At 36.8% G+C, this 12,116-nt stretch overlaps 1 protein-coding gene across 1 annotated transcript in view; it reads right to left on the reverse strand.

Annotated features, from left to right (window-relative positions):
* Positions 1 to 12,116, reverse strand: part of LOC586759 (kinesin-like protein KIF28P) — a 41,956-nt gene continuing 29,840 nt past the window's right edge. The window contains 11 exon segments of the mRNA XM_030990030.1: positions 1 to 2,305; positions 4,695 to 4,862; positions 5,158 to 5,235; positions 5,742 to 5,858; positions 6,652 to 6,771; positions 7,660 to 7,728; positions 8,942 to 9,163; positions 9,535 to 9,672; positions 10,309 to 10,457; positions 11,183 to 11,355; positions 11,717 to 11,845. Of these exon segments, the coding sequence (XP_030845890.1) occupies positions 2,300 to 2,305; positions 4,695 to 4,862; positions 5,158 to 5,235; positions 5,742 to 5,858; positions 6,652 to 6,771; positions 7,660 to 7,728; positions 8,942 to 9,163; positions 9,535 to 9,672; positions 10,309 to 10,457; positions 11,183 to 11,355; positions 11,717 to 11,845 (1,369 nt within the window). The 3' untranslated portion in view covers positions 1 to 2,299.

Below are 12,116 nucleotides of genomic sequence, written 5' to 3' on the forward strand. Positions count from 1 at the left end.
ATTGTAATTATAATTACCGGTACAATAATATTGATAACTATAATGAAAATAATAATAATAATTATAAGATCAATTCATATAGCGCAGCTACCATATAAAGACACTGTACTCATACCTGCCCACATTTGAAAATAAGAAATCTCTACCCTTAGGGGGGGGGGGGGGGGGGGTCTGGGTAAGCAGACCCGTGCTCCTGCGGGGGTACAGGCATACATGTATATGTGCATTGAACAGGCCATCGCAAGGCCTTACCATGGCCATCCATGTATGCCAATTATGGCCAATACACAGTAAATCTGTACACAAAAAAACAAATACATTGTGCAGCCATTCAATGCACACAATATGCGAAATCCCAGCACATGGTTAAACAACCTAAATTTGGCTTTTAAAAATAATAATAATAATAATAATAATAATTATCATTATTTGGTCATTCAGAAAAAATGAAAAAATTGGAATATTCCAAATTTGGCAGGTATGTCAATGTGTAATGTGCTGATGGGATAACCATACTTCTAATATAATTTATTCAGATGCATGTAGATTGAAAGACAGCTTAATTGACATGTGAATACGATAATCTATCTCCATCAAAGGGCTTACAGCAGAGACGGAAAACATTAGTTTGATTAACGACTACATTACTTAATAGCATCAACAAAAACAAATTCCAGCACACACAGAAATACAAGCATGTAGAATATGTACGTATACATACACATATAAAAGAATTATTACATTTGTGATTGGAATGATGAAGTAAGAAGAACAAAACAAGTGAATACTTGAGGAGAGGAAAAAATCATGGAATATGATTGAAATCATGATTGGAAATGAATCTAAAATGCAGTAGAAACTGGAATGAGTGCATGAATGAAATTAAAACAAGAACATCTATCAAAAAGTGCTCATTTTTAACCAACAGAAATGATTACATATTTGAGAATACATCATCACCAGAATGCATCTTCAACTGATGATGCTTGAGTAGAGGAACCAATAGAATACACTGCCTTTAAATTTCTACAAATTATGATAACTACTAATTAAGGTGGCGCAAATTTCAAAATTCTGTGAAGAAATTAGAAATATCAATACATGGGTGTTGCATGGTTCCTTCCAGCCAATGAAACAAAACAGAATGAAATGGAACAGATTAAAGACTACCGGTATACAACATTTCATGATAATTGTGCATAACAGTGGGGGGGGGGGCAATGTTTCAAGATTCTGTCAATCGATTGGCACGGCTGCTTTCTTTACCAAATCAATCAAAATTGAATAGATTGAAAAATGAACGAGATCTGAAGAAGTGTTTGAATTGACCAATGAAGACGGGACACACGGTGCTATGACATGTGTTCATTAGGCCTCATGTCAATCAGCTAAAATTATCAGATTTCATTCATGTACAGTCGAACCTGTCTATAGCACCTGCTCAAGGGAAACACAAATAGTGGTCTTTGTAGACAGGTTCCTTTAGTACATGTCTCAATGAAAAACCATTTTCAAGGGAAACAAAAAATGTAATCTTTGTAGACAGGTGGTCACTAAAGCAGGTTTGACTGTATTTTTGCATTACTACAAGTCGAACAAAACACCATGAAATGGTCTAAAACTAAATGTTAACTGAATTTCGGAATGCATAACTTGACAAATAAAAGGACAAGAAAAACGGATGAAACAAATGATTGAAACCAACAGAAAGCAAGAGGAAAGCAAGGCACAATTTTGGAAAATAATGCACATGTCTGCGTAGCTAGAGTCTATACTGCATCTATCAGGTAGGGCATTCATCACAAGCTGAATGCTATTTACCAAGGAAGTCATCTTGACTGAGTTGTATTTTAACAGTGATGAGCAACTACGTAATATGGTCGAAATATAAAATTACATTTCATTAAAATGATATTAAGGCTTGTTCTTGTGATGCGGTATTAAAAATGCCTGACATTTTTTCTATACTTTTATTCATCCCTTCTCTTGATTGTTACATTTCTACAAAGACCAAACCTCCTACATAAGGTTAATATTCCTTCAAATTGGCCACTTGCAACGATAAGCAAAGCCATTGTTTTCCAGTACAAATTACTTTTTCTCGAAATTATTGAGGAGCATGCAATTTTGTGTGAAGGTTGTTAAAGTGAAAGATAAATATAAATGTTAATTGTCAATTGCAAGAGGAACAGCTGCTTTATTCAGCCGAGGTTAATTAAAACACCAGAAATATTACTAACACTAGGGTTAATGTAGTGTCTGAAATCACGTATACTTGCACGCGAACCCTCCTGCCTCGCTAGACCTGCCACCAACATGCAAGAAAGAAAAGAAACAAACAACAAAAACATAACCATTATATTGATCACCTGAATGAGAGATTTAAATGAGCACAGGGGAGTGCTTCACAAAGACTAAGAGGCTGTTCACAACGCAATGAGATAGCGCAGTTTATCGTAGCACCCCCTTTTTTCTAGTGCGCGCTAGACCGCGCTCTCTCTCGTGGACCACCCCCAAGAGGTGCTCCAGTGGCACGCCGTTTTGGCTTGCCGTGGCTCGCTGTTGGGCGGACCGAAACGACGTTGTTCCTTCCAAACCGCAGAGATGGCGCGGTCTAGCGCGCGCTATCTCTGCCGGTGTGAACAGCCTCTTAGATCAACCTAAGTTGGACTTGAACTATGGCAGGTCGTTCATGCCACTAGTTCCTCTAACCATTCCTGGCATTGGTTTCTCAAGGGACGTACAAATCCGGGTCACAAATCTTTAAAAAAAAAAAAAAATTGATAGTACATTATTGAAGGAAAAAATATTATCTATTGATCATAATTCCTAAGGTTTTTCCCTCTAATTTTACATCTGGTTCAAGACTTTTTAAGGGCATAAATCGCATACCGTAGTACAAGTCCAAGTCTTAAATATAATGTAAGTTTACAATGTAAGTAACTTTTTTTTCTTCAACAATGAACTATCAAAAATGTAAATTCTGTAGATTTGTGACATCCCTTGAGAGACCAATGATGAGAGCAACCCAGTGGTATGAATGGCCTGCCATAGTTCAAGTCCAACTTAAAGGGATCGTTTAACAATGTTAAATCTGAGATACACGGTCCTACATGTTACGAGTGTCTGTTATATGGTGTAATATTGAAGCCCTAAAAAAATCGCACTTCAAAATGATCAAGAAGTGCCTCAATTTGTAATTCCAATCATTAATATCTTGATAATCAGACGAGCGATCGGGTTGTAAAAGTCATGGAGTTCCTGACTGACCTAAAGGTTTATAATTATCATTGCAGCATGAGCTAAATCAAGGATTATTTCTAAAGGATCTAAGACAAAGTTACCGGATCCCGTTAAGTCGATTCGATCTTAGTCTATGTGAAACACTCCCCAGGCTTGATAGGAAGCCAAGAAGGTTTAAAGTCCACTTGTGTGTAAAGTAATGGCAACAATGAGTTTGGTCACAAGTAGAGTAGATAAACACAAATTTAAAAGAAAATGTATGGTTGAACTCTACTGCACAAAACTTATACAAAGAATACAATACATGTAATAAATATGAAAGCTAATTTAGAGCAGGAATCACCTTTCATTTTCTTAATACATGTACTTCACAAATGAAAAATCAATATTTTAAAACTTTAATAATGTGATCACTTTGCCAATTTAAAACAACTAAAATAGAAGATACCGTACATGATTCATAGTTTTTTCTGATAAAACATGGACTAGTAATTGCATAGATGACCGATGGTTTGACCACATCAAATATTCATTGTATATCATTTTTTGTTTAAATACAATTCAAAATATGAGCCAGTTAACATTCACAGCATACACCCATCAAATATAATGCACATTTCATATTTCATATTTCATATTTCAGGCCTTTCGTACAGGAATGCACTGTAGTTGTCACAGAGAAATTAACACAACATAAACTCAGTTTATTTCATTTTCAAAGCGACTCAAACTTGCTCACACAAGTATAATTTTGTACCATGACAAATTTTGATAGCCAAATGGCAAGTCTCAAAGGCAATTGTGGTTCAAAGCATATCCCCACTGATTTTAACATTTTCTGGGGAGGGGAAGGGGGGTGACTCCGTGGCATATTCAGATACATGTAGCTTACCCTATCACTATTTGGTATGACACACTTTTCACAGAACCTAGCCCTGAGATAAATCTAGCTCACTATAAAAAGAAAGTCTAACTATCAATTGCATGTTAAAATGCATTCCACATTTATATACATGCAATAAAGCCAGATAGCTTATCCCTTTACAAGTAGATAAACTTATGCCTTTTTGGTATAGCACACATTTTTTCATATAGCTTAACCAGAGATTACTCAGACTCAGTACTAAGGGAAGGGGTGGTGTCTGGTGACCTTAATACAGGGCTCAACACCAGCTGGTGCCTGGGACACATGGCCATCCAAAATCTGGGTCTGATCCCCAAATTTCAAAATGTCAACAAAGGGCTCATACAGACCATACAACCTTCAATATGCCCCCTAGGAAGCTATTAATATAGTGCCCTGCCTACATGCATGATTTACCATTAACCCATTACCTGATGAAACAGGTTGGCTCCTGTATTAAGGCTATGGTAATAAAAGAAACCAGGAGTCAATGGATTAATACCCTCCTCATTAATATCTAATGGAGTGTGCAAGTTTTACTCTTCACCTTTCCCTGTGTGCCCACCTTGCCCATCTGTTCGGTCAGGCCGATGACGGTGGCCGCGGCCTTGAAGCGCTGCTGACCGCCGGCGTACAGGACCTCCTGGACGTCTATTATGTCGAGGGTTTTCTTCTTGTGCTTGACCGCCTCACTGACCAGCTCCTGGATCTTTTGCTGGAGATCAGAGTGAGAAGGAAGAGAGACAGACAGGGGCTCAGTATTTTGGAGAAGTCTACCATGCTTAGCAATAATAGTATTGTATTGTAGAAGTGTCGTAGTAAAGTGGTTTAAGCACTTTGCTTGAAATTCAAAGGTCGTGGTTCGATCCCCGACATGGCACCAATGTCCTTTGTCAAGGCATTATCTACATTTGCCACACTCGACCCAGGAGAGGTTAATGGGTACCTGACAGGAATTAGTTCCTTAAAATGCGAGAGGGCTGTAATGGCAGCTAGGGGTGGGGACTTACCAATTTTGCTTCCAATCGTTGGACCCTCTTCTTCTCTGTGTTCAGTTCAACATTGAGTTTGTACTTCTCATCACTTGTCTGGTAAATGCAATGAGAGAATATACATGTACATGTACATGTTTATAGATATACATATATGAATTTACAAATGTCAAAACACAGATTAATAGATTTCAAATTATGTCAATAACAGCTGTCCAGCAATTACCAGTTGAGAATAACCTAATCTTTTTTGGTTAGTATACTGCATATTCTCAAGAGTCATATCAAGCTATAATAGTATTCAACAGGTTCGAATATGTTTAGTTGAAAAATATTAGTTGTGCCTTAATCATTGTGCCTTAATAACATTAAGATGCATGAATAGTCCATCAACTTAACATTCCTTGACCTTCAAAAATAGGATTGGTCCCATATGCCAATTTCTGTGTTCAGTGAATGTGCTTTTTAGCAAGACCGAACCCTTCCCCCCCCCCTTATCATTCAAATTATTTTACCAGAGCTTAACTTTATCTTCAAGATATGAGTTGACTGAAGCTGAGTCAAAATTTCTAAGCCAACAACATTTCAACAACTTTGCTTACGATAGACGTGCTCCTCTTGATATCACCACCAAGCGATCTCCTCTCGGGCGATGCCATATCTCTCTGGCGCCCCCACACCTCAATGATTAATGATTCATTCTCCAAGTACTTCAGCATCTGCATCAGAGAAAAAGGTTGTTTTTATTTTTAAGTATGAGATTGGAATTTGGGCATCTTTTGGTTCAATTAAACCTTAGATAACAACCTCTGTAGAAAGACAAGAAAAGGCATTTTACCTTCCGAGCAGTTGGTCTTTATGTACGGGTTCATTTAAATAAACGTTAAATGCATAATGCTGCTTAATGGAAACCAGATATGTGGTCTTTGCAGACATGTCATCTTGCTCTACATGTAATCACTAAGACTGCACAGGTACCTCATTAAAGGGCTAGGATCATTAATCATAATAAGATTTTGTTTTCTTCTTCAAAACACTTAAAAAACATCCATGAATACATGTACTGTCTCATAATATTCCTACAATATTTCATGGACATGCTTTTTTATTCTTATGCATCTTTTAATACTGGTGTTGGTGATTTATACATGTACTATGTATACGATAAGCTCAGTAAAAAAAAATACATCTTCTATCAATTGATTAATTGAGTAAAATGAAGAAATACAAAAAACCTCAAAAACAAAACAAACATGACATTTGGACAGTGGAATTTCAGGTATTACTTTTATGTTTTCAATCCTTCAATAAAAAAAAGGAAAACAAAAATTTATCATACAACCTTACTTTATAAGTGTTATTTAACATTTCTGGAGTGTTAAATGTATTTTCATTTTCTACAACAAACATTAAAGCAGACCTTTTACATTATTATTTTCAACATGTTTTGTATGAGCACACATTTTACATTCTACATCAAAGATTCTACAGAGTATTAAAAAAGAAAATTACCTCTGGTGTGATGATTGTAGTTGAGAATATTTTATCATGTTTGTATTCTGGATTTCTGCCCTCTACTTCAGCTGACTGAGCCGGTTCTCGGTTTTGATAGAACTTGTATCGACAGAAGCTCTTCATGGAGGGAAGAAAGAAAGCATCAATGCATGTAAATGTTGAATTTTCACTTTCCCTAAAAATACAAGTAATTTGGTTTTGACATCAGAATGGACAAATTGTTACATATCTTTGGGTGGTTTTAATTTTTAAAAAAAAGCTTGTATAAAATGACATATGAAACTGAAAACATGTATTAGGGAAAGTACTATTTTCAATCATTTCTGTAGTAGAAAATTTCTTAACATTTTTGGCCATTGGCCCCTTCCCAGAGGTGTTGTGTTCTAGTGAATAAGTCACCCGACTGCAGATCACAAGTTACCGGGTTCAAGTCCTGCCGCGGCACTAATGTCCTTCGGCAAGATATTTATCAACATTTGCCACTCTCCACCCAGGTGTAAATGAGTAACTGATATGCTTGAGCGCTAGTTACTTTGACAGCTCAGCTATAACCAGGGTAATATGTGTAAAGCGTAATGAGCGTCAAAACCTGGCAGAAACCGGTGCTATATGAATATCCATATTATCATTATTTGTATTATTATTATTATGATTAGTCTTATAAGGTTCAATTCATAAAGCTTCTCAAGTGTATCACTCACCAATAACATGAATTAATTTTATCTCCTCAGAAGACTAAAAATCGCCCTCACCCTAATCTGATACTATCAACATCTACATCAAGCAACAAACAGAATAAATTTTCTGCATGCACACTACTGTCACTGTGACACAATGAAATTAGAAACCAGCGACCATTCATTCCTCACCCCCCCCCCCCCCCTCCCCCTTCTTTTCTCAGACACTTTTTGCTCAGTATCAGTTGTACATTTATAAAGTTATACAGCCAAATCACAAAATGTGAAAACCTTGTCCTGAAAATATGTAGCAACATTTGAAAAGTACCTTGGCTATTCTTGCAGGTAGACCTCTTGCATGTGAAACATGGAACTTGAAGTTAGTGCTCTTCCCAATCTTTAATAACAAAATCAGAAAAAAAAGGGGGAAAAGAAGAGTAATACTTATGCTATAAATCTGAATAAAAGTGAAATTGCATATACTCCTTTTTTCCTAGGAGTTTGTTAATGGGTGATTTAAATTATTCCATTGTACAGCCTATCAGAGCTTGTAAACACTCATTTCGATAGTTCCTTACGCATTATTTCGGAGCACTTAACAGAACCACTGGTTGTAAAAGAAAGCTTTTACTCTGAATCAGGCAGTCGGTACAGCATCATCTGCAGCTGACCTATGAGGTCCTCTCATGCAATATATATATATATATGTCATTCTTACTGAGCAAACACACAAAATCAAATAGCACTGTACTTATTCCAATAGTTGTTAATGCTAAATAATGTTAATTCTAAAAATTTACTAACCAAATCATTTTTCTTTATTCCAATAATTCCTATTTCACAATAACCTTATTAATATATATAGACCAGTTTTATCTTCGTCATTTCATTAACTCCTAAAGCAGAATAACTTCAATCCTTATCATATAATGACCAATTATATTCTTCTTTTCAATAATTCATTATGCAGAATATCTTGAATATAAATTATGCATTAACCAATCCTTATTTTTATGAATAATTCCTAATGCAGAATAATTTAAATCCTCATCCTATACTGACCAATTCCTAATCAAATTCCTTATTCTTTATGCTAACAATTCCTTATGCAGAATAACTTTAATCCTAGTCCTTTACTGACCAATTCCTCATTCTTTATGCTGATAATTCCTTATGCAGAATAACTTTAATCCTAGTCCTTTACTGACCAATTCCTCATTCTTTATGCTGATAATTCCTTATGCAGAATAACTTTAATCCTAGTCCTTTACTGACCAATTCCTCATTCTTTATGCTAATAATTCCTTATGCAGAATAACTTTAATCCTAGTCCTTTACTGACCAATTCCTCATTCTTTATGCTAATAATTCCTTATGCAGAATAACTTTAATCCTAGTCCTTTACTGACCAATTCCTCATTCTTTATGCTGATAATTCCTTATGCAGAATAACTTTAATCCTAGTCCTTTACTGACCAATTCCTCATTCTTTATGCTGATAATTCCTTATGCAGAATAACTTTAATCCTAGTCCTTTACTGACCAATTCCTCATTCTTTATGCTAATAATTCCTTATGCAGAATAACTTTAATCCTAGTCCTTTACTGACCAATTCCTTAGGCTCATCCACAAACTCTTCATCGGGGAGAGGAGAGCCATCCGCCTTGCATGGACGGATGTCCACCTGAAGCAGACCCTGCTCGATGCCTCGGAAGTCACCGATTCCAAGGAGTTCCTCGATCTCGATCAGGTATGCCAGGCTCTGAAGGTAAACGTGAACGCAGCCGATGAGGACCTCCGTCTCAGGCGGCTCCCAGAACGGGTCTTTGTTCTGAAATGGAAGAGGTTTGAAAAGTTTGAAATGGGAACTGGTCTTCAGTAGTGGGTTTTTGTATCTCCTTCATCACATCCCCCATGAGTATTATTATTATAACCACCACCATCGGCATTCACATCATTATCATTATCGTAATCAACATCATCCCCATATTCATCATCATCATAATCACAATCATCATCATTATCATCACCAGCATCATCATGATCATCATGATCATCATAACCACCAACCCCACCACAACCACAACCACAACCACCACCATCACCACCACCACCACCACCACCACCACCACCACCACCACCACCACCACCACCACCACCATTACCACCATTATAATCATTATCATCATCTTCGTCGTGTACCTGTTCTACATCCCAATCCTTGTCACCATCTGTATAGTTCTGATACATCTCTTGCATGAGGTACTTGCGATTTAGAAACTTGTTCCTTGTCCAGAGGAACTCATTATCGTTGTCTACGTTCTTCATGCATATTGAAACCTGTAGACCGTTGAGAAATGCAGAGAGAAGTCCTTATATACAGGTACATGTAGTACACTTGAATCAGAGAATATTCTCTGATAGGTAATTATAAAATGAATAAAAACTGCTGCACACTTTAAAACTGCATTCACATTTGATCTTTGCACCGAAGTACACATTTTGTGCACTTCGGAATAGAACAATTCATGATACATGGGTGTATGTATTGAAATTTCTGCACGCTTCTGAAGAAAAAAAGTTGTTCATGATCATCATGACATAATGCTTGACAGAGGATTACCTGATGTAGTAATAACCAATTTATGCCAACTGAATTCAATCTATACATATATTTACTTTCATATCATTCATCAGCACAGGTCGTTGCATGTAACATTAATTTATACAATGAACACAATAGTAATCTTGGCTATTGGATACTGTTCTCAATAATCCACGACCAGTGAGCACTAAAAAAAAAGGGGGGGGGGATGACATCTAACAATATTCCTCCCTTTCGAGTAAGAAAATTGGGGACAAATTCTGGAAATTCGGGGGGGGGGGGGGAGAAATCAGGCACACAAAAAAAAAAAAAAAAAAAAAAAATTGGGAAACCAATTTAAATCAGATAATTATCAGGCCTGCAAGACTCACCTCCGTCCTGCCATGCTTAGCCCCCCTAGCCTGCGGTGATATGAGCGCGATCTCAAAGCGAACTCTTTTCTTCAGCTCCTCACTCATTGCATTTGCTTCACTTACATGAGGGATCAACTCAACAAGATCTTCTTGAATCAGCAACTCATCTATATCAAAAGCAATCAAAATGAAACGCAAGAAGTAATATACACACATATTTTACCATCAGATAAATGACATGTCAACAAATGATTCCCACATTTTTGAAAGCCTTGTATACGGTATATCTTTTCCCATGTAATAGTCCATTCTCATGTTGTTAAAGTTAAAATAGAATTCAAACTTTTTCAGTTTCCCCATATACATCTCCAGGGCACTAGGTCTGTAAGTAAGACTTCAAAACCTAGGAAAAGGCTATTCTACTCTGTGTAGATTATAACAAGGAATTTGTATGATAAAATAATAAATAAATTTTGAAATGCGATTTCAAAATTCCTAACTGCTCCGAGTATTCATTTCTTTAGGAGAAGATGATTGGTATTAGACCAAGACCCTGTTTTGTAAAACATGTTATCAAAAACAAGTTACAATAACTCTTAAAACCTACTGAAATCGTGGCATCTGATTGGCCGAGAGCAAATTTGTCATAGAATTTAGCATTTGTTATGTTAACAGTATGAAACAGGGCCATGATCGAATAAATAATTGATCGTACCTTAGGATCTGTTTGGTCCTTTCTTTATATCAATAACAAATTACAATAACTCTTATAACCTATTGATATGGTGTCACTTGATTGGCCGAGAGCAAATTTGTCATAGAAATTTTGCATTTGTTCTTGATAACATGTTTTATGAAAAAGGGCCTGGATCAAATGAATGATTGAGTGTACCTTTTGATCTGTTTGGTCCTTTCTTTATCTCAAAGCCAGAGTTTGCTGCAATCTCTTCCTGAGCTTTGCTGTAGGTGGGTTTCTCCTCAGATACTTCTTTCTCTTTCTTAGGATTCTTAGCAAGATCTTGGGGATGGTGGACGACGTAGAGATGCTTGGATCCAAACAGAACCCTGTAACAGAAGAAAACAAGGTACGTCTTCGTCTATATGTAGGTGATAATGTTAAAGGCTTTCATGGGAGAGGCTTCTTTAAGATTTGTTTTGTAAACCCCAGTATTTGAGATCAACTGCACAATCAGCATATATTAGGCACAATTCCTTATTTCATGGCAGAAACATGATAAAGTAATTTGAATCTTGATTTTCTCACCCCCCCCCCCCCATCCCCCCAAAAAAAAACCACTCTTAAATTACTTAGGAACACAACCAACATCATCATCATCATCATCGCCACCATCCCTAACATAACCACCTTCACCACCACCACCACCACCACCACCACCACCACCATCATCATCCCTGGAGGAATTACCTGTCATTATGATGTAGCTCTCCCCTGTCTGTCAGCGGTTTACCATTCACAAGAACCTTGGCAGGTAGACAGGGCTTGATGATCACTGTATTGGCTCGGTTTGAAATCACAGCATGTTCCTTCTCCATGCTGCAAAAGACGGGGGTAGAGGGGAGTGGGGGAAAAGAAGTTAGAGAGAGAAAGAGAGAGAGAGAGAGAGAGAGAGAGAGAGAGATAAAGAAAAAAGGATAATGAATAAGACGGTACTTCCGGTACATACATGTAGATCATGTTTGTCATACTGATTTAAATCATGCTAACATAAAAGACAAAAAAAAAAAAAAAAAGCCAAATTGTTGAACCTTTCCATTAGCCGTTTCACACCTCATCCAATAAGTGAAATTATTCTACAAATACATAA

The sequence above is a fragment of the Strongylocentrotus purpuratus genome, unplaced genomic scaffold, assembly GCF_000002235.5.
Source record: "Strongylocentrotus purpuratus isolate Spur 01 unplaced genomic scaffold, Spur_5.0 spur5_scaffold_19, whole genome shotgun sequence".
NCBI lineage: Eukaryota > Metazoa > Echinodermata > Echinoidea > Camarodonta > Strongylocentrotidae > Strongylocentrotus > Strongylocentrotus purpuratus.